This window comes from Chiloscyllium plagiosum, chromosome 34 (assembly GCF_004010195.1).
Source record: "Chiloscyllium plagiosum isolate BGI_BamShark_2017 chromosome 34, ASM401019v2, whole genome shotgun sequence".
Lineage (NCBI taxonomy): Eukaryota > Metazoa > Chordata > Chondrichthyes > Orectolobiformes > Hemiscylliidae > Chiloscyllium > Chiloscyllium plagiosum.
Window position 1 is genome coordinate 20,439,650 of NC_057743.1, and position 23,906 is coordinate 20,463,555.

A 23,906-nucleotide genomic window follows, 5' to 3' on the forward strand; every position below is an offset into this window, starting at 1 on the left:
ACCCCCACCCCCTCTAGCTTATCTCTCCACGCTTCAGGCTCTCTGCCTTTATTCCTGATGAAGGGCTTTTGCCCGAAATATCGATTTTGCCTTATTACACTTTGTCTAAAATTGCCTCTGGAACTGCAGTCCTCACACCATCTCGATTTGGAACTCGGTCAACCTTCCTTTGCTGTCATTGAGTCATAAATTCTGCAAGCCCCCCCCCAAAAGCACTGTGGTGCACCTACATCTCTTGAAGTAGTCCAAGAAGGCTGCACAGGTACACTAATCAACTAACACGTGCACACTGACACACACACACACCCTTACAGGAAGACACACCCACTAGCAGGTGCACACTCACACACTCACTCACATAGGTACACACACCCAACAGCGTGTGTACACTCACACACCCACTCGCTTCTACAGAGCAATAATTGCTAACCTAGCCAGCCATACCCCCATCCCTTAAACAAAATTTTAAAAAAGTAATCCCAATTTGTAAGTTTTTTTGTCCTAGAAGCACTGTGGGTATATCTCTGAGATCTAGACAACTGGCGATCTGAATAAGGAGCTAGGGCTAGGAGATGTGTGGAGGTGCTTTCATCCCCAGGGTAGAGACTTTACTTTCTACTCTAACCCACACAAGTGCCATACCAGAATTGATATGACTTTTGCCCCCTCAACCCTTTTCAATTCGATACTATCTTGTAAAGTAGGTAATATAGCTATTTCTGATCATGCCGCAGTAAATATGGAAGTCAAGACTAGGGATGATGGGATAGGCCCCCAATATTGGCGTATGGATCCCTTCTTATTGAAAGATAGCAAATTTATAAAGTATATTTTGCAGGAATTCAAAACCTTCTGTGAAATTAATTCAGGTACGGCCAGTAACCCATCGATGATGTGGGAGACCACTAAGGTAAATGCGCGAGGTTTGATCGTCTCATATTCTGCGACCCGTAAAATCCAAAAGGGAGAGCAACAGCGCCTGCTCGAGGCTCGCCTGAAGGCAGCTGAGACAGCGTACGTTAACAGGCCCTCCATTACTAAGCTAGAAAGCATCACAGCCCTTAGGGCAGCCTCGGATACTATACTTACACAAACAGCAAAGAGGGAAACATTATTCGCAAAGCAGAGATTATTTGAATATGGCGACAAGCCTGGCAGATATCTAGCAAACCTTGCTAGAAAGAAAAAGGCATCCCCAAGCCATTACGTCCATTAGAGAAAGTGCCGGTACCTTGTCTTGTGATCGTAAAAGGATCAATACAGCCTTTAGAAAGTTATATTTTGAACTGTATAAATCGCAGGATTGTGAGGATAGAACTAGGAAGATGGAATCCTTCTTTAAAAATTCGGCCCTCCCGGGCTTAATCTCAGAGCAGGTGTCGATCTTGAATGCCCCCCAACAACCCAGGAAGTACTGGATACGGTTAGGCAGCTTCAGAGTGGCAAAGCACCTGGACCAGACGGATTCCAGGTTGAGTTCTATAAAGAATTTATAGGGGAACTGGCCGAGCCACTCATAAATGTGTATAATTACTCACACAGTCAGGGCTGCCTCCCGCCTTCGTTGAGAGAAGCAAATATCTCTCTCATTCCTAAAAAGGGAAAAGCCCCAGAAGATTGCTCGTGATATAGACCCATATCCTTGTTAAATGTGGATTTCAAAATTCTTTCCAAACTGTTAGCATTAAGACTGGAGGGCGTCTTACCATACATCATAAAAGAGGACCAGATGGGGTTTATAAAGGGTCGCAGGTCAACTAATAATATTATAACGGTCTTAAATATGATACAAGCCTGTCAACAGGGAACAATACTGGCTTTAGTTGTCTGCTTGGACTCAGAGAAGGCTTTTGATCGGGTAGAATGGCCAAATCTTTTTTATACATTGGAAAGGTTCGGTATCAGAGAAGTATTTACTAAATAGGTTTCAGTATTATATAATGATCCCAAAGCAGCGGTGATCACCAATGGTTTAGGTACAGATAGTTTTAGTGTTGATAGGGGCTGTCGTCAGGGATGTCCTCTTTCACCATTACTATTTACGCTAGTGATTGAACTACTGACCCTAACATAATGGCTCCAAGGGTTGGATCGGGCAAGCACAAAATCACTACTCTCTATGCAGATGATGTCCTCCTCTTCCTAAGTGATTCTTTGATATCCGTGCCTCGCCTAACTCAAGTGGTCAATCTATTTGGTATGTTCTCAAGCTATAAAATCAATTTTATGAAATCGGAGGCCATGCTGTTGGGAGGTCTTGCCCGTGTATCCAATTTACCGGACGGATCTTGCTTTCCCTTTCGGTGGTCACTAGAAGGTTTTCTATACTTATGTATTTTTATAATTCCAGTATTTGGTCAGCTGTATAAAGCTAATTTTGTGCACTTATTAGAGAAAATAAGGCAGGACCTTCAACGCTGGGGAGATCTCCCAATATCCTGGTTAGACAGAGTGACCTCAGTTAAGATGAATATTCTACCTCGTCTTCTATATCCTATGAGAATGCTCCCCCTGATGCTGCTGAGACTGGTGTTGCGTAAGCTCTACGGCTGGCTCAGCTCTTTTATTTGGAATCACAGACGGCTCCTTATCAAATTAGAAAAGCTGCAGTTTTCCCAAGCAAAGGGAGGACTGGACTTGCCAGATTTCAGGAGGTACCAATTAAGCTCCTTATTATCTTATGTAGCTGAGTGGGTCTCTTGTGATCCACAGTCAATCTGGTTAGATATTGAGACCTTCCAAGCAAAATGTTCTGTCATCAATCTTTTATTTATGGACAAGATGAGAGCTATTATGAACTATTGTAAAAACCCTATTGTATTAAATACAATTAAAGCCTGGAGAATAATGCACCAAGATTAGGGTAATTTGCAAAAAACCTCCCCTTATACCCATATAGTGGAAGCATCGGGATTTCAGTCAGGGCTGATAGATGCTACATTTAAAACTTGGAAGTCCAGAGGTATCTCCTCCTTGGGAGACCTGCTCGATAAGGAGGTTAAGATGCCCTTTGAGCAGTTGCAGCAGAGGTTTGGACTGCCTAACAGGGACCTCTTTTGGTATTTCCAAATACGAGACCTTATACAAAAGAAGACCACATTGATAGTTAATCCCTACAAATTGGATAGGGAAAGGAGAGTGCTATGGCCAATGGGGCCGCCCTCGGTCAGTACTCTTTATCACTCAAAAAATAAGGTTTCGAAGGACATGGAACGATTATTTAAAACCTGGAATCAAGAATTAGGGTTGGAAATCTCTTTAGAAATGAGGGAGCATATCTGGGAAAATGCCAGAAAGATCTCTATTTGCAATAGAACTCAGGCTATTTAATTAAAGATACTCCACAGGGCTCATATGGTGCCTGAACGACTTGCAAAATTCAAGGCAGGAGCATCCCCAATGTGTCCTAAATGTAAAATAGAAGTTGGTACTCTCACGCATTGTCTATGGACATGCCTTAAGATCCACAGGTATTGGGATAGAATAGCGAATACCTTGACAGAGATCTGGGTACAGAGATTAGATTTGATCCAGTGTCCCTACATTTGGGCTCTTCAGATTTTCCCTCCCTGGATATGTACTTGAGGAAATTATTTGCCATTCTCTCCTTTTGTGCAAGGAAAAATATTTTAGTGAATTGGGTAGCTGATGGCCCCCCCAGGGCTTTCGAACTGGCGCAGGATAGTCATGGAATATATCCCCCTTGACTACCTCACAAATATGGTGCACCAAAAAACAGAATTATTTTATAAAACATGGAACCCTTTTTGAACTATATTGACACAGATATTTCGGCCATACTGTCCAGGGCTTTTGTTTAGCTGTGGTAATGGTTTTGGCTGGTTCGGGGGCCCCGTGGAGGAGGAATCCCATATAAATACAGGTTCTATTATGTCTTGATGTAAATCTGTTTTGAGCATGTATCTAGTTATTTAATTATTTTGATGTTTACTGCTAGTATTGTATGATATCCTATTTTATGTTTTGGTTGTTTGTAAGAAAGATTAGTACTCAGTTGGGTTTTTTCCTTTTGTTTTTTTTCTCTTATTTATTTAATTTTATATTGGTGCTTATACTTGTTTGTATTACTTTTGTAATTTTGTAAAAAATCTTAAAACTTTTTAAAATACCTATATTAAAAAAAAGATTGAACCTGACTATCCTGCTCTGTACAGCTTGGTGGGCAGTGCAATTGTCCACTGAAGCAAAGAATTAACTCCAGGATAAGGAAAGCAAAACTTTGAACAATCCTTATAAATTGAATTATGTTTCAATGATTCAGGTTATCTTAGAGAGTTTTGAGAAAATTTGTAGCTCAGGTTAAGGTTTTGGATGTAGGTTTGGTCGCTGAGCTGAAAGGTTCATTTCCAGACGTTTCGTTACCTTACTAGGTAACATCTTCAGTGGACCTCATGTGAAGCAATGCTGAAAATTCCTGCTTTCTATTTATATGTTTGGGTTTCTTTGGGTTGGTGATGTCATTTCCAGTGGTGATGTTATTTCCTGTGGTGAAGTCACTTCCTGTTCCTTTTCTCAGGGGGTGGTAGATGGGGTCTAACTCGATGTGTTTGTTGATAGAGTTCCCGTTGGAATGCCATGCTTCTAGGAATTCTCATGCATATCTTTGTTTCAGGTTATCTTCCATTGTCCCTGTGAAACAAAATTATAAGGGATAATTGTAGAAGAGAATGTCTGATGATGCAAAGGATTGCATTCCCGCCTCTCAGCCAGAAGTTCCAGCCTCAAATCTCTCTCCAGGACTTGATGACCAAAGAAACCACAGCCAAATATCCAGCATACACAAATTATAAACCATAAGCCAAAGGAGCAGAAATTGGCCAGTCAGCCCATTGTATCTGCTCTGCCGTTCAATAAGGTCATTGCTGATCTGATACTCTTCAACTCCACTTTCCTGCCTTTTTTTCCTCATAACCTTTGATTCCTTACTGATTAAGAATCTGAAGGCTCACTAGATATGAAAAGTTAATTCTGCTTTCCCCCTACAGCTGCTGTCTGATCTGCTGAGCTTCTCCAGCAACCTGTGTTCTTGTTTCAGATCTTCAACATCCACAGTTCTTTCTTTTATTTGATTAAAAATCACTGTGTTCTGTAGCTTTCTTCAGATTTCTCAGTTTAAATAATTCAGCTCTTCTATCTTCTTGTGTAACCTCACATTTCATATTATCTTCTGTCAAGTTTTTGCCCACTAGCTTAACTTGTTTATACCTGTCTGCAGACTACTTGTGTCATTTTCACCACTTGCCTTCCCACTAATTTTTGTGTCATCCGCAAAGCTGCCTATAGAACATTCACTTTTTTCATCCAAGTCATTAAAATGTATTTTGCAAATAATTGTGGCTGCGGTACTGATCCCTGATATGGTATTATCCTGAAAATCTCCCCTTATCCCAACTCTGACATATATTAGCTAGCCAATCCTCTTTCCATGATAATAAACTACCTCTAACATCACGGGCCCTTACCTTATTAAGTAGCCTAATATGAGATATCAAACACCTTGATGAAATTCCAAATACTGTATATACTCAAGTAAAAGTCGATCTCATGTAAAAGTGAACCAGATCAACATTTGTGAGTCAAGGTATTTAGATTACAGTGTGGAAACAGGCCCTTCAGCCCAACAACTCCACACCGACCCTCCGCAGAGCAACCCACCCCGACGCTATTCTCCTACATTTACCCCTTCACCTAATACTACGGGCAATTTAGCTCGGCCAATTCACCTAACCTGCCCATTTTTGGACTGTGGGAGGAAACCGGAGCACCCGGAGGAAACCCACACAGACATGGGGAGAATGTGCAAACTCTACACAGTCGCCTGAGACGGGAATTGAACCCGGGTCCCTGGTGCTGTGAGGCAGCAGTGCTAACCACTGTGCCGCCCCTTATTATTGTTATTATTATTCTGTACATAAATGTTATGATGAGGAAATGAATTTTTTTGCATGCTATTATGTGTTTTTATGTACAGTTGACACCAACTTGGTGCGAAAGTTTAAGATGCATCAGGTCACAGTCAGGTGATGACTTCCCTTTGTGTGCAGCTCAGCTGAGATAAGTGCCCCTGTCGCACTCATGGAATACAGGCGTGTACCAGTTCAGGTTTTGAAAGTTCTTCATCATTTTGAGTAAAAATTCCCTCCAGAAAAAACAAAAAAAATGCAGCAGTATTTAAACTGAGAGTTATTGAAATTGCAGAGAAGACAAATAACTGTGGAGTAGCAAGAGAATTTTGTGTTTCAGAGAAACTTGTGATAAACTGGAGAAAGGTCTGGAACCAACTTCAGACAATGCCAAAACGCAAGTGTGCCAACAGAGATAAACCTAGCAAGTGGCTGCAATTGGAGGAAAAAAGTTGCTGAGTGGGTATTTGAAAAATCATCAAAATGAAAATGTTAGTCATGAAGCCATCCGAATCTATGCACAAAACAAATCAAAGAAGGATGGAATTTCAGATTTTAAGGCACACAAGGTTCATGTGAAGGCATGACTTAGCACTTTGGCAGAGAACTAAGACTGCACAAAAGCTGCCTGCTGAACTAGAAGATAAGATATTACAGTTTCACCAGTTTGTAATCAGAAATTGGCAGAAGGAAGGCTGCAAGTTATCATGCATTGCAAATATGTATGCAATGTCTATTATTCTCAACATGCTGGAGAATCGAACAGTGAAAGTATATGGTATTTTGGACTGTAGTATGACTTTCAGCCCCTCAAAAGTAGTATCCATGTAATAGTTGACCCCATAAAATTAACCTTAAAAGTCAAAGAATTCAACTTTTACACGAGTATATAACAGCAACAGCTTCTCCTTTATTTATCCTACCTATTATTTCCTCTAGGAATCCTAGTAAATTTGTTTGGTATTATTCCCCTATGCTGACCCTCTATAGGAAGAATGTTGTTAAAGTTAAGAGGGTGCAGAAAAGACTTACAATGATGTTGCTGGTACTAGATCGTTTGTGTTACAGGGACAGGCCGAACAAGCTGGGGCTTTTTTCCCCAGGGAGTCAGAAGCTGAGGGTTGACCTTATAGAGCTTTATTAAATCATGAGGGGCATGGATATGGTGAATAGCCAAGGTCAGGGGAGTCTAAAACTAGAGGGCATAGGTTTACCATGTGAGGGGAAATATTTCAAAAGGACCTGAGGGGTAACTTTTTCACAATGAGGGTGGTGCATCTATGGAATGAGCGCCGGAGGAAGTGGTGGAGGTGAGAACAATTACAACATTTAAAAGGCATCTGGATGGGTATATAAATAAGAAGGGTTTAAAGAGATATGGTCCAAATGTTGGCAAATGTGACTGGGTCAGATTGGGATGTCGGGTCAGCACAGATGATTTGGTCAAAAGGGTTTGTATTTGTGCTGTATGACTCTGACTTTACTTGATCATATCACATGCTTTTAAATGCTCTGCAATTACATCCTTTACAAGAAACTGTTAAGGAGAAAGTGAGGTCTGCAGATGCTGGAGACTGTTAACATTTAACTGTTAACATTTGCTCAATAGCAGACATTAAGCTAACTGGTCTATAGATACCTTTTGTTGTCACCCCTTTTCAGATAAAGTTGCTATATTGGCAGTTTTCAAATTTTCTGGAATTTTTCAAGAATCTAAGAATTCTTACTACCAATGCATCCAATACCTCTGTAGCTATTTACTTTAATATCCCAGGATGCATCCTATCAAATTCAAAGGATTTATCAGTCTTTAACCCTATTAGTTTACCTAGCACCTTTTCTCTAGTGACACTTATTGTATTTATTTTTTCTTGAGTATTTAGTATTCTTGGAATGCAATTACAGGGTGTCCCATACTTAATGAACATTGATACTTATGATCGCAATCTCATACAGGGGTATAATTTTAACAACCCAACATTGTTTCTCGTACTTTTGAACAGCTACTTTACATCGTCCTTCATTGTGTTCTGTTTATTGATCGACTTGTGAATGGTTCCAGATGAAACCCATCGGCAACCCAGGAACAGACTGTAATGTTTTCTATTCTGAAGACTGGTGCAAAGTATTTATTTTATCTCCTTTACCATATCCTGCTTCCCCATGATTATTTTCCAAACCTCATTTCATATGGATCAAAAAGTGTGACGCTGGAAAAGCACAACCAGTCAGGCTGCATCTGAGGAGCAGAAGAGTCGTTGTATCGAGCATAAGCTCTTCATCAGGAATGTGAGGAGGGGCCGGCGAGAGAGCAGAGAGACAAATGGGAGGGGGATGGGGCTGGGGAAGGTAGCTAGGAATGTAATAGGTAGATGAAGGTTGGGGGTGATGGTGATAGGTCGGAGAGGAGGGTGGAGTGGGTAGGTAGGAAGGAAAACGGACAGGTAGGACAGTTCAAGAGGGCGGTGCTGAGTTGGAGGTCTCCATGGAGAATTTGATTGGGAAAATGGATGAATCAGGGCTCTCAGTGACTTAGGAATCTCACATCCTATTAACCACTATCTGTATGCAGACAGGGGAAAAAACAGTTGTTTCGCATTGATATCTCATACCACTTTACAAGGATGAAGCAAAAACCTGGTTAAAGAGATGGATCTTGAAAATGAATGCAGCGTGGGAAGTGACATTGTGGAGATATGAAAGTCACAGAAACATTTTAAAATTTCATGGTGGCTCAGTGGTTAGCACTGCTGCCTCACAGCACCAAGGTCCCAGGTTCACTTCCAGCCTCAGGCAACTGTTTCTGTGGAGTTTGCACATTGTCCTGGTGCCTGTATGGGTCCTCATGCAGGCCAGGTGAACTGGCCATGCTTAAATTGCCCATTTGGTATAATACACACCATAGTGTTAGGTGCATTAGTCGGAGGAGAAATGGGTCTGGGTGGGTTACTCTGTAGAAGGTTGGTGTGGACTTGTTGGGTTGAAGGGCCTGCTTCCATACTGTAGGGAATCTAATCTTAAAAAGTTTGAACTCCGATCTATGGAACACAAGAAGGTTATAAGATTATAGGGTATGAAGTTTTAAAGGTGAAAATATAACAGTTGTCAAAGAAGCCCACCTAAGCAGTAAAAACAATGAGAAATGTCTGAAAGGGAATTGAATGATGGGTGGTTAGTATAAATGCTAAATAAATAGTGCATTCATCAGTAAGTAAGAGCAGAAGACCATTAAAGCGCTTAAGTCCACTTCATCATTCAATATGGTTGTAGTTCACTTCCAGCTGCAACTCTTACTTTCCCTCTTATTTCCTAAATCCCTTGATTCTGAAACCAAAAATCTTAACTTAATGAAAGTTGAGAAAGACAATGATGGTGCATCCACCACTCTTGGAGGCTGAAAATTCCAGATATCCACAACCCATTGAGTGAAGAAATTTCTCATCACAGTTCTAAGTGATCAATTCCTCATCCTGAGATTGTATCCATGTTCTAGATTCCCCAGCCAGAGATAACAGCCTCTCAGTATCTACAATGTCCCTTCAGAATCTTGTGTGTTTCAGCTTATTGTTGGAACATTAGATATCAAACTTCCAATGTTGTGAAGAATCAATCCTGACAGTATTTTTGAAGTTTACTTCACATCTGAAAACATATTTGAATTGCTGAAAAAAACCAAAGAGCTGGAGAACCTCAGGAGGTCTGTTAACATCTATGGAGAGAGAAACAGAATTAACATTTTGAATCCAATATGATTCTTTCAAACTTTAAATTGCTGATGTTGATTCATGAGAGATCAGAGTGCTGGATATTAATGATTTATAGAACAGCAAAAAGAAAGAGTTGATGTCAATGAAGAAAGATCAAAGGTTCAAATTTCAAGTGGTACTGTTTATTTAAGTAACTTTAAACAGACCCATATTGTAAACGCAGACTGAAAACATAACTGTGCATCAATGTGAATGGCTAGTTAATTAGCTCAGTACCTAATATAACTGCAAGATAACCACAAACTACTGAAAAATGTTCCAATTATTTCCAACACATCTTCCCAAAACGGAACCTGCAATGACAAACAAAACCTGCCCACAGGATTAATATTTCCTAAATCCACAAATTTATTTCTCCCCCCAAAAAATCTCAAAACTAGAAGTCTTTGCACCCTCTCTTTCTCCCATTGCACTGACAATCTACATGTGTTGAAAACCTACACTTCGTGTAACCTATCACTACATAATTTGTTTTAATTCTCCTCATACATTTTACAACCTTCGGTGCCATGCACTGTGGACCTCAAATTATCATCCGGGTTTCTACTGTTCACTATAAGTGCTGAGTTCCAGCGTTAAATGTCAAAGTACGGAATTATGCAAGAAACACAAGTCATGGGCCGGTGACCTTCATTTCAAATTGGCATGGTCAGTAAATTTATAGATTAAATACAAGATTAATCACAATATTCATGTATTTATTTATCAGCTGTTTCAGATCCAGAAAAGCTAATTGTTTCTTTCTCCTCACTATCAGTGAAGTACTGTGTGATGAAGTATGGTATTACGTATTCGTTTATTAACTGCTGTGTCAGGGTATGTCCCGAACACCTTGAATTTTACTCATCTACTTAAATTACAAACTAAGTGCATAGTTTTATTCCTAGTCCCTAATTAGTAGCAGTGATTTCACCAAATTCTGTTTTCAAACTGAGTGTTTTATTGATTGATGTGAACTCATTCAGGTCTTCCCATGGAGCAGCAGATCCAGTCCCAGCTTTAGTTCTTCAAAGTTGAGATTTGCCAAGAAGCTTCTCTTTAGTTCGGTCTCCACAGGTAATTTCTGACTCATTGAAACCTGCAGGAGGGTTAACAGAGTCTGGTACCGAAGCCAACTGAAAACATTCTCCACAGTAATCTGCGATGAGGCAAGGAGTTCTGGCCCCCACAGGTGTAGATGAAGCATGTCTGCAGCAACTCTCGCTGACAGACGCTGTGAGTAGAAAGAAAAACAAAATGCTCATTTCTATCTTGTACAGATTCACAGTTGATAAAATCTGCACTTTTAGCTGATATTAGCTGTGTTGGGAATGGGACAGTATATTCAGCCTTAGTATCAGATGCTAAAAACAGGAAAAAGTCTTCAACAGTTCTTATAAGATGTAGCATAGGAGAAGAAAATTTTTCACTACAAGGTGTGTCGATTCCGTCTACTGCAGAGAGTCAGAAATTAAAATACCATCACAACTTGAAATGCTAGCTATGTACCTCTATCCACAGTTACTGCCTGACCTGCTGAATGTTTCCAATATTTTCTGTTTTTATTTCAATATTTCATCTTTATTTCCAGCGACAATTGAGTGAGGCCCTGCTGGGTGGAAGACACCTACACAACATTAAGTATTGAAACAATGGGCAAGAACAAGAACTCAAGAAATAAGAGGTCAACACTATATAGCCTGCTCCACCTGTCAATATAATTAGTTGATCCTGAGCTGCAACTCCTCTTTTCCACCCAGTCTCCCTCAAATCCCCGAGAATCTTTCAGTATAATACATGTGCCAAACATATTAATTTTGATCTAATCACCAGACTCAATCTTCCATATTGGAAGAAAGCTTGCCTATTGATGCCAAAGCAGCTACCTCAGTCCGAGTAGGAATTTGGGCACCACAACTGGCCTCAAGATCAGCCACGCCAGTATCCTCTGCTGTATAGACATTAGGCAACAAGAGGATCAGGTTTGGGGTGGCTATGACATTGTTTATTCAAATAGGTTTGTTAAATTCACTGCTTAGGGCTCACAAGCGATGAATAGACAGGTAACCTGTTTCTAAACCTGTGCTTCAGCAAGTCATTTTTTTTTCAGGAGCGGAGGTGGAAAAACTTGCAAAATAGGAGAGATGCAGGTTGCTACAAGGTGCAAAGGGATATTAATGTGTGACTAGCATTGGTGCAGGAATAAAGCCACATCCTTTGCTTAATTTTAAATTAGCAAATTCAAGTAAATACTTATGCTCTCTTTAGCAGCTATGCAAATAATGTGCTATAAGGTTAAACATGCTACAGATCTGGGATCTAGTGGGGGTTATTTCTCAGAATTTTGTTTTCTCATTTACTCTGGATTATTTTTCTCCCAGGAGATTACACACCTGGAAGGCTGTGGGGATGGGGGGATGGGGGAAGGTTAATCTGGTATTAGTAATTCTGCACAACAATAGCATGGGATGGGCTTGATGAACCACCTGCCTAACAATTTTGTACATACAAAAAACAAGACGCGTGTGATGTTCCAAGGGTGTTTACAAAAGAATCTTTTAATTTCAAGCCAATGAGCAGTTTCAATTATTGCTGCTGCACTCACCCTCTTAGGATCTCTGCATAACAGAAGTTTCACCACCAGCCTCACATCTCTGTGAATGGAGCCTGACAGAGGTGGCAGCTTATCCTCTTGATAGTTCCTGCTCTCCAGGTAATCCACTCCACATCCATAAAATGGATTACGAAGACCCAGGATCTCATAGGCCAATGTACCCACTGACCAGGCATCTGATTTGCTGTAATCAATTGTGACTCTGGGTCCAGGGATTGCTGCAGAAATCTGGAAAGTACAGGAATAACAATTAAACTTAAGATATGGTGCGCTAACAAGTCAGTCTTGTTTAGTCACCATAAACTTCTGATTGTCTAATTACAAATAAATATGTCCCACTGCAAACATTAACTGTGTACAAGTTCTAATGAAGAGACACTGGACCTGAAACGTTGACTCTGCTTTCTTTCCACAGATGCTGCCAGACCTGCTGAGTTTTGTCCACAATTTCTATTATCGTTTCAGATCTCCAGCATCTGCAGTTCTTTGTTTTATATAACTGTGTACAAGTAATCGCTTCACATGCCTTTCCTTTCTTTGAAGTTCACTTACCTCAGGAGCCATTAGGCAGATATTTCCTCCCCGGTTGACCTCATTACTGGTAAAGGGAAGCTTCAATCCCAGAGATTCTTCGGCCAGACAGCAACCAAAATCAGTGATCACCAAACGGGGGCAGCCAACTAAACAGTGCAGAAAAATAAAATTACATTTATACTTGTTTCATCATTAGGTCTTAATTCTACAATTGAGGCTAGCAATGCAACAAAGTGAAAATTAGGTATTTATCATACAATTAAACTTGTTAAAAATAAATACCAAATAAATTAGAAAGATAGTACTGAGTATCACAGAAACATGACCTACATGAAATTATGTCTGCAAGCCATTCCATTGCACATTTTTAGAAAAAGCAAAGACATGATATATTGTGTAAATGCGGACCTGGGACTTTGTTCTGCAAAGAATCCTGGAGCTTAAAACTGAATTCTGCACAAATCCTCACTTACTTCATTCTGCTAGATTATGTCTAATACTTCTATCTGAATAAGTGATTTATGCATGCACAGTTCAATCCATTTTTAAAAATCTAAATATTAATTACAGCTTGCAAGCTCTTCCTTGCCACCCCATCCCTCAATCTGTACAATCACCTGAGTCAAATTCCACCAGAATATTATCAGACTTCAGATCTCTGTGTGCAATCCCATGTTGAACCAAATGATCCACTCCCTCCAGCAACTGAAGAATCATCACAGTAGCACATTGTTTATTAGGGATACAGACCTGCAGGTACTGCTGCAAGGTGCATGGATAGCTAAGGCAGAAAACACACAACTGTTAGCCCTGCATTTTGTCCTGCTAAAAAGGGGAGGTTAAATAGCTGACAAAAAAGATGTTCAAATGCAATGCATCACGTTTTAAAAAAAAAAGCAACAACACTTGCAAAAGTGATTCTAAGGCTCACATGGTCAAATGCCATTGTCTGGAATGGTGTCTTTTCTCATCCCTACCCTTTCCACATTAGATTCTAAAAGGCATTCAAAACAGTACCACACTCCAAGCCGGTGAGGCAATTTATAGGTTATGAAATAAAAGGAACAGTGGTAACAGGAATATAAAATTGTCTGAGGGATAGAGAACAGACAGTATTGATTGATGTGTAATGTTTTAGGGTGGAAGAAGGTTTGTAGTAGAGTTCCCCATATAAAAATGATCTCGGGGATAATTTGAAGTTTACAAACACAAATCTTGGGAGAATTATAACCTGTAGGGAGGGTAGTGTAGAACCGTTGTTTGAGTGGGCAGATAATTAGCATATGAAGTTTAACATGGAGAAGCATAAGTTAATACCCTTTGGTACAAACAACATGTACAGACAGTATAAACTAAACGGTGCTATACTAAAAGATGTGCAGGAACAGAGAGACCTGGGTGTGTGTGTGTATGTAATTAAAGATGGCAGGCAGGTAGACAGAGCTATTAAAAAGTGTAAAATGTTACAGACTTCACAAATAGGCGCACAGGGTACAATGATGAACTTAAATAAGAGACTGGTTAGATCTCAGCTCCACTACTGTGTACAGTCCTGGGCGGCCTATAGGACGCATGTGAAAACATTGGAAACAGCGCAGAAAATGTTGAGCAGAATGGTTCCAGGGATAATGCACATCAGTTATGATGCAAAGTTGGAGAGGTTAGAATTGTCTTCCTTAGACAGAAGGTGGCTAAAAGGAGATTTCATAGATGTTTAAGATCATGAGGGGTCTTTATTTCCACACAAGAACAAAATTTGTGGTATTAATTGTCCCCAAGATTTTTTTAAATCAAATATTAATAATTCAGTAATTCTTTTAATTTACAGTATACACTCGTGTAAAAGTCAGTCTCATGTAGGATGTTGCCAGGGTTGGAGGATTTGAGCTCTAGGGAGAGGTTGAACAGGCTGGGGCTATTTTCCCTGGAGCGTTGGAGGCTGAGGGGTGACCTTATAGAGGTTTATAAAATCATGAGGGGCATGGATAGGATAAATAGACAAAGTATTTTCCCTGGGATGGGGGAGTCCAGAACTAGAGGGCAGAGGTTTGGGTGAGAGGGGAAAGATGTAAAAGAGACCTAAGGGGCAACTTTTTCACACAGAGGGTGGTACGTGTATGGAATGAGCTGCCAGAGGAAGTGGTGGAGGTGGGTACAATTGCAACATTTAAAATGGATCTGGATGGGTACATGAATAGGAAAGGTTTGGAGGGATATGGGTCGGATGCTGGCAGGTGGAACTAGATGGAGTTGAGATATCTGGTCGGCATGGACAAGTTGGACTGAAGGGTCTGTTTCCATGCTGTAAATCTCTATGACTCTATGACTAAAAGTCGACCCCTTATTTTTGACCAAAAAATCTTGTATTTTTCCACATTTCTCGTCTGAAGGTCAACCCTATTATATTGCATTGTAAACCTCATACAAAATAAACTACATGTTCCCATTAAACCACTTAAACAAAATTGCATTCCTTCATTCATACCAGTAAGGCTACTCATTGCTTTTTGTTTACCGTATTGCGTCTCTATTCATTCATTTATTCATAACTCTACTTGGCCCAATTGGTTTACTACAGCACATTCATTCATTCAGACCGCTACTAATTACAAATCACAATTTGTTCACTATACATCCAAAAGTTAATATCATTAAAAAACGTAATCATTTTAATTGTGCCATTATATCTGAATAAAAATGAAATATATCAGCTACATATATTTTTAATTCTTTGACAGATTTGTTAATATTGCTGAGGTTCATTACATACAAGAGTAAATGGGAGGGAAACAGAGGAATTTGGTGGGAAAGTTCAAGACATTTATACATTCAAAATTTAATAAATGTTTCATTTTAAGTGTGCCATTATATGGCCATGACTAGGTTGAACAGTGTGATTTTGCAGTTTTTGGAACAGCAGCATGAATGTCAGTCCCTCAAAACTAGTGTCAGTCGACCCTACAAATTGAACCTTTAAAAGTAGTCTAAATGAGCATATACGGTACCATCTGTAGCTCACAGCTGTGCCTCTCTCAATTCACACCTCTCTCACAAACCCCCCCCCCCCCCCCGACAAGCACGACAGATAGATAATAGGTGCAGGAGTAGGCCATTCGGCTCTGGCTCTTCAGCTTGCAACCCCTAAATATACATACCTTTCAGTGCCTGAACTGCTTACCTCTTCATTACCAGAAAGAGGGTGCGGCTGTGTCCCAAGCCATGAGGATTCAGTCTAGTTGGTAGCACATCAGGGTACTCCAACCAAGCTCCAGGCAAGAGTGGAACATTGTCTACAAAAGCCCGGACAATCTGAATGATGTTTGGATGTGGTTTTATCTTTTTTCTGTTAAGAATATAGGATCCAGTCAAAAGTAGTGGGGAAAAAATTATGAAGCAAAGAACACTTCAGTGGAAAATTCATGCAATTTGATGGTCTTCCTCACTATATGCAGTTTATAAGAAAACATCACATGATTTCAATTGAAATTATTGCTATACTCCAATACGGTGGTGCAGCTACAACACTGGCATAACCTGGTACATCAGCATGCTATGCCACAGCATTAAGAAGCAGATTCACTGTGACAGTGCAGAATTTCTATCATAGCTGTAAACTTGAGATAAGAGGCCACTCTTTCATATTATAGGAAACAGAGGAACTGGTGCAGATATTTTAACCCATTAAGCAGTTTCATCATTTCACTGAATCGTGGTCGATCTGTTTCTCACCTCCATTTATCCATGGTTGTTCCATATTCGCCCAATACATGTGTTACATTATGATTCACACATGTATTGGGACATAATTTTACACCACACATATTCCGCGGGATACTTGATCAACATGAATCTATCAATTGTCTTGAAAATGACAATTTACTCTATATCATTTTGGGGAAGGGTATTTAAATTTCCACCACCCCTTGTAATGGAGATGTGGAATTCATCGCATAAAAGGGTCAAAACTGGAATATCATCCTGAGCTGCCCAAATTTTAAGGATCCCTCTCTTGAACTCTCCACTTGCCTTCAAAGCAATGCAAACCATTACTTTTAGCACAAGCTTATTTACAGGAATTGCTAAAATGTTTAGACACCAGGTCTACCTTAGGCTCCACTTCATATTTTGAGGTATACAAAAGGCATTTAACTTTAGTTGGGAGTCTGGTATATGAAGACCTGGGCACATCCACACGCTGCTGGGTCTGTACACAATACATGCCAGAGGAACCTGGAGTAGGTTTGCCCCAGACACCAGCCTGGACACATAAGGGAGCCAGCTTCCATGTCTCGCCATGAGGTGACATAGCTGAGAGCTTGCTAATTGAGAGGCTTCCTCATTTAGCTCTTTATTTTATATTGGTGCTAATCTGCTTGGAGGCTGAAAATGAGAATTAAACCAACACAAAGCTCAAAGCAAGCTAACTCTCTTCCCCCACTCACTAGATGCATCACATCGACTTGTTGGACACTTACAGTGATGTAGGAAGATACAGTAGCAATTTTCAAAGAAGAATTGAACAATTACTTGAAGGGGAAAGTTTCGTAGGGCTTTGGGGATGGGAATGAAACTGGGACTATGTTAATACCTCATTAAAAGCACAAGTGCAATGGCCCAAAGCCCTCATTCTGCGCTGTATTGTTTGCAGTAAGTCAATTATAATTGAAAGGCCTTGATTAAATCATCCATCAGCCTTCTAAACTCAAGGGAATACAAACAATATTTATATAACTTTGTTCTCACTCTAATCTGTCAAGCCCTGGTACTATTACGTCAGCATATCATTTCCGAAGGTCTGTACCCAAAACCGAAACAGTACGTTTCACTGGGTTTGATCAAATATCTTTAAATTTTAAAAATTGGAAATTGACTATAAAGCCCCTGGAGGAAACAAACAACAAGCCATTGGTGTTATCGATTACTATTTTGTTCTCTATGTTAGCTTTCAGTGGTGTGAGAATGTGGTTATCTAAATGGGGAATGATCAGAAGAGTTGAACTATTTGGATTACTCTTCAAATAGCAGAGTCACAATCGATGGTCTGAATGGCCTCCCATATTCTACGATTCTATAACTCCCTTTAATTAATTTAATTAAAAATGCTTACTCACTCCTGTTTCTGACAATATAACCAGTAACTTTGCTACTATTGGTGTTAAATTGATGAGCATACAGTTTTCTCCACTATTCCTGCCAAAATGCTGCTGTGGAAACCAGATTCTGGGACCTGCCTAACTTGAATCCCATTATTTTCTTCACTGCTATTTTTAAAAATATGCCAAATCTATTAATACTATGTTTCCTTATACTCTGTATATTTTGTTTGCTTCCTTCATTTAATGTTATGGACCAGACTAAACCTCCTCGAAACATCTTAAGGAGATAGCCTTGACCTGAACTTTTCCTTATTTTAAAGTCAAGTCCAGGCATTGCATTCCGGATGCAATTCGATTGGTCAAATTACCAGGCTTGATTTATATGTTATTGTTAAAATACAGACAAAATAAAAATAATATAAAAGAATTGGCACTCTGTCAAAATGTTTAAAACAATAAACTACTCATAACTGATCCAATATTGTAACATCCCATAAGCACACCTTTGGCAAAGGCAAAGTCAATAAATTATATTGTCTTACATGCAATTCTAGCAGCAGGAAGAGAAGCCTGCTTTTAGCTGTAATAGGGAGAAGAAAAACACCCAGCTTCAAAACCTGAGCAACTGCTGAAAACTAGAAATCCTGGTTCTGTGGGAGCCTGACCCCACCCATTCAGGCTGCTTCTATTGTTCTAACTTAAAAAAAAACCAAAGCCTCACAAGCTATTTACTTTATTAACTTGAAGTAGACCACTCATCAAAATACATCTCTTAAAGCCATACTATCGTCACAGTAAAACAATACAAAGTAGTAATTTAACATGTATTTCTTTGTTATCCAATATAATGTATTCGCCATCTTTAATTAACACTCACATTCCCTTTAGCCATACTTTTTCAGCATGTTTATTAGAAACATATTGTTAGTTATAAAGATCCCTTGCAAGCTTCCTTTTGTAGCTCCAACTGTTTTTCAGTAACCTATTGTTGCTTGGTGTGGTTTTGTTATCAGCAGTGTTTCTATTTTTCTTTCAATTGAATTAACCTTTTCATTTAGCTTGATGTGGACAATAACTATCTGCCCTTTAGGACACAGCACAATACACAATGACGCAATAGACAAGAATTAAGCAAAACTGACAAGCAAATGTATTGAAATTAATTGTACTATATCTGCAAATCACTTATCCTATGATATTCAAACTATTTAGGCAAATAAGTGCAGAATACATGACTAACCCTTTTATTCCACCAAACTCTCCGGTTAATGCATTCGGGATGGTTGGAACCAGCTCTTTAACCATCGATGTTAGTATTGCATCACTGGAGGATCCTGCCTGCAACAGAAAGTTCAAGCACCAAAGCAATGAATTCAGCAAAAGCTAACATGCAAAACACTAGTGCCAGCTTTCAAATGTTTTCCATTTTAAGTATTTTAATATTTCACTTTATTGCAGAACTGCTAAGCTTAAAACTTGAGGAGACAAGTGATGGCTGACTCAGGGATCCTCAAAACGTTAGCCTTAAAATTCTCTTCAATTCATTCCTATTATATCAGATTGGTTCATGTAATTTTACCTGACAAAAGCACATTCACAACTGTGTTGAATGTTAACTAATGTGATTGAGTCAAACCTATCAACAAGAAATACAGAAATGTCTCAAATTTGGCACTGATAGCTAGCTGGTGGTAGTTCAGAAAATGGCCAGTACTAGCTTTTCTAGGCGAGAAAACCTTTGGATCAAAATTCAAATAAATTCAAGATGCTCATTCCTAAACTAATCTCTAGTACTCCTCTCCTGCTGAGCAACACTTTGATGCAAAAGGAAATTGCAAAGGTCTTCACCAGTTTAACGCATGGAGAGGCTTAAACACGATAGAGAAATACAATCAAATACATCTTCACAACCATCTACAGTCCATTACCCCTCGATGACCCATGTGACTATGATTTTGGGAAGTGTTACCACTATAGCACTGGTAAACTTAAAGTCCTCCACTTGCTGCACATCAGACATAGTTAGTTCTGATGGTCACTTGTTTTATGTATTATTATTTAGGGTCTATACAGGGATTCCATTCATCTACTGTAAATATTTTGATACATAGTTTTGCTTTGGTTTCATCCTGATGTTGCACACTTATTGTTAAAGAATGCATGTTCTTTTTACAGTAAGGAGAAGCAAGAAGTATTTTAAATTGAGAGTACTGCACATAAATTAATGAAAGCAGAAGAAATTCAAACTGTAAGTCCTATGCCACATACCCTAGTTAGCTTTCATCTGGCTCACACAACAAAGTTTCACTGTGCATTTTAATGTCTGACTTACATTTATGTTCCAAAGCATTTTTAAAGCTAGTGGATAGCTGGTATCTACTGCAGGTGCCCTCAGGTGGTAGTTGGTGTCTTCCTCGAAAGCCGGCAGCGGATAGCTGCTGTCTTCCACAGAAGCTGTCAGGGGGTTGCTGGTGTCTCCTTCACAAGCACTCAGTGAGTCAAATAATGTTTCTTTCTTCAAAATCACAAAACTCAAACTTGGGTTTTCCTGTGCAATCAGCATGTTCTTTCTTAATTCTGGATCCTCACCAGAATCATACTGAACTATGGCTGCACTCTTCCCCTGCCTGTTAACTTCTTCAGCTTTCTCCTCTGTTGTGATCGTATCACTTGCTTTTGGTGTGGACACTTCAGGAATAAAGGCCTTGTACACAGCTGCATTACACCCCTTTCCAATATTGTATCCAACCATGTAATCTTCAAATCGATAGCCGCTGGTGCATGAAGGTATGGCATTTTCATACTTTATTTTCTTCTTTTTAAACAATGTCTGGCAAAGGGAAATAATACAACAATAATTCTTATTAACTAACCAAATATATGCCAATAGGTGCACATTTATGAAAATTGGAACTTTTATTAAATGTATTTATAATGAATGAACCAAACCTCCATTATGTTTAATGAGTAGAACTAGTTCAAAAAACAAAGCTCTGCCATTAGCACAAATCCACCAAATTCTTGACCACTAGTGAACAATGCTATTCACCAGGACTTGCGTAGGAAGCGATGATACCATGGCTTCGTTGTCAGCTAATGAAGGAAGAAACACTGACATTGCAGTAAATTCCTATATTTCATAACAATGTACAATGTTTGGAAACATAAGGTCCCTCAAATCTGTGCGCTCATTTTAGATTATGGCTGATCATCTACTACAAATCTGAAAATGTGTTGCTGGAAAAGCGCAGCAGGTCAGGCAGCATCCAGGGAACAGGAGAATCGACGTTTCGGGCATAAGCCCTTCTTCAGGAATGGCTCACACAACAATGGGCTTATGCCCGAAGAAGGGCTTATGCCCGAAACGTCGATTCTCCTGTTCCCTGGATGCTGCCTGACCTGCTGCGCTTTTCCAGCAACACATTTTCAGCTCTGATCTCCAACATCTGCAGACCTCACTTTCTCCATCTACTACAAATACCATACTATCCCCATATTCTGTGATGTTATTAGTATGACTTCCCCCAGGGTAGAAAGTTAATTATAGCAAGCAAATCAAATCAATGCTCACTGATGTAGCAGAACCTTTGCTATTTGTGGATTTTGTTGCTCAATTGCATCTTACTTTGTCCCAGTTCTTTAATTCTACAAAAGGTATGTCCACTGCTGAGCTACCGGTTCATATTTACAATTGGCTATCAGAAATAATGACAGATTAGATCTGATATTAAACTAAGGAAACATTTTGCTGAATTTTAAAAAAAATCTTAACGCATGTATTTGCCATCTCTCTGCATCTTAATGTCATCTTTCACTTTCTGTATATAACTAATCAGTGAATTCAATATTAAAACTTATACTTCCTGGTTCAAACTTTGCAAGTCTCATTCTTCAACCTGACAAAAGTCAACTTTTGTGTGCTTCTCCTGTTCTTTCAGTTCTCAAATTCTCTGTAGGAGATTGTGTTGTCCATTTCTCATCACAAAACTTTCATTATTAAAGCTCACAGAAGGTCTGTAGGCTATTTTAAGTCTAATGTATGGCTAGAACGAGGGATCACAGCTGTTGCACAAGAGGTAGCAGATTTAAACAAAGATTTGGGGAAATTACTTCTTTCAAAGGATTGTGAATCTGTGGAATTCACTATCCCAGTGTCCAACGGATGCTGGGACATCGAGTAAATTTAAGTAGGAAATAGTAATTATTTAAATGGTTGTGGAGAGGGGACAGGAAAGTAGAGTTGAGGCCAAAATTAGATCAGCCATGAACATATCAAATGGTGGAGCAGGCTCAAGGGATTGAATTACCTATCCCTGCTCCTATGTATTCCTATGTCCTTATCTGCTGACACTTTATTTTTTTCTGGGTAATTATTGGGATATGGTTATACAAGCATCTATTTAATAATGGACCAAAGAGCTTAGACAATCAAAATTTAAATGAAAACTGACAATGTCAAGATTTGGTGACTTCCAGACTGATAGGGAGTTTAATCAGGTAAACTACACTTTAAACTACTAGGTTTAAAGTGAGAAGGGTGTTTGTTAGAGTTCATAATAAGTTTTGTCAGAAAAGGGTAGGGGAGGTCATGTTGCAGTTAGGAGACTTTTGGAATATTGCATGCAATTCTGATCTCCTTCCTATCGGAAGGATGTTGTGAAACTGGTAAGGGTTCAGAAAAGATTTACAAGAATGTTGCTAGGGTTGGAGGATTTGAGTATAGGGAAAGGCTGAATAGACTGGGACTGTTTTCCTTGGACCATTAGAGGCTGAGGGGTGACCTTACAGAGGTTTATAAAGTCATGAAGGGCATGGATAGGATAAATAGACAGTGAGAGAGTCCAGAACGAGAGAGCTATGGCTTTAGGGTGAGAGAGGCACAGAAGTTCGCAGGTAAAGAGATGGCTGGAAAATGGGGAGCCTTCAGAAATGAGATAACAAAAGTCCAGAGAAAGTATATTCCTGTTAGGGTGAAAGGAAAGGCTAGTAGGTATAGGGAATGCTGGATAACTAAAGAAATTGAGGGTTTAGTTAAGAAGAAGGAAGCATATGTCAAGTATAGACAGGATAGATCGAGTGAATCCTTTGAACAGTATAAAGAGAGTAGGAATATACTTAAGACAGAAATCAGGAGGGCAAAAAGGGGACATGAGATAGCTTTGGCAAACAGAGTTAAGGAGAATCCAAAGGGTTTTTACAAATACATTAATGACAAAAGGGTAATGAGGGAGAGAATAGGGCCCCACAAAGATCAGCAAGGCGGCCTTTGTGGGGAGCCACAGAAGATGGGGCAGATACTAAACGAGTATTTTGCATCAGTATTTACTGTGGAAAAGGACAAGGAAGATATAGACTGTAGGGAAATAGATGGTGACATCTTGAAAAATGTTCATATTACAGAGGAGGAAGTGCTGGATATCTTGAAACGCATAAAAGTGGATAAATCCCCAGGACCTGATCAGGTGTACCCTAGAACTGTGTGGGAAGTTAGAGAAGTGATAGCAGGGCTTCTTACTGAGATATTTGTATCATTAATAGTCACAGGTGAGGTGCCGGAAGACTGGAGGTTGGCTAATATGGTGCCACTGTTTAAGAAGGGTGGTAAGGACAAGCCAGGGAACTATAGATCAGTGAGCCTGACGTCAGTGGTGGGCATATTGTTGGAGGGAATCCTGAGGGACAGGATGTACATGTATTTGGAAAGGCAAGGACTGATTAGGGATAGTCAACATGGCTTTGTGCATGTGAAATCATGACTCACAAACTTGACTGAGTTTTTTGAAGAAATAACAAAGAGGATTGATGAGGGCAGAGCGGTAGATGTGAATTGTCAAATTCAGTAAGGCATTTGACAAGGTTCCCCATGGGAGACTGGTCAGCAAGGTTAGATCTCATGGAATACAGGGAGAACTACCATTTGGATACAGAATTGGCTCAAAGGTAGAAGACAGAGGGTGGTGGTGGAGGGTTATTTTTCAGACTGGAGGCCTGT

The 23,906-nt window shown here is 39.6% G+C and overlaps 1 protein-coding gene across 2 annotated transcripts in view; it reads right to left on the bottom strand.

Moving 5' to 3' along the window:
• Window positions 1–4,516: 4,516 nt before the first annotated feature.
• Window positions 4,517–23,906, bottom strand: part of pink1 (PTEN induced kinase 1) — a 22,059-nt gene continuing 2,669 nt past the window's right edge. The window contains exons 2-8 of one of the 2 annotated variants that reach the window (XM_043675768.1): window positions 20,247–20,744; window positions 19,155–19,252; window positions 15,997–16,161; window positions 13,436–13,599; window positions 12,837–12,964; window positions 12,276–12,512; window positions 4,517–4,650 (exon numbers count right to left, since the gene is read on the bottom strand). In XM_043675768.1, coding sequence (XP_043531703.1) covers window positions 4,630–4,650; window positions 12,276–12,512; window positions 12,837–12,964; window positions 13,436–13,599; window positions 15,997–16,161; window positions 19,155–19,252; window positions 20,247–20,744 — 1,311 coding nt within the window. In that variant the 3' untranslated portion in view covers window positions 4,517–4,629. Of the gene's footprint in view, window positions 4,651–9,791; window positions 10,905–12,275; window positions 12,513–12,836; window positions 12,965–13,435; window positions 13,600–15,996; window positions 16,162–19,154; window positions 19,253–20,246; window positions 20,745–23,906 lie in introns of those variants that run through there. The other variant, XM_043675767.1, reaches the window with a different exon arrangement.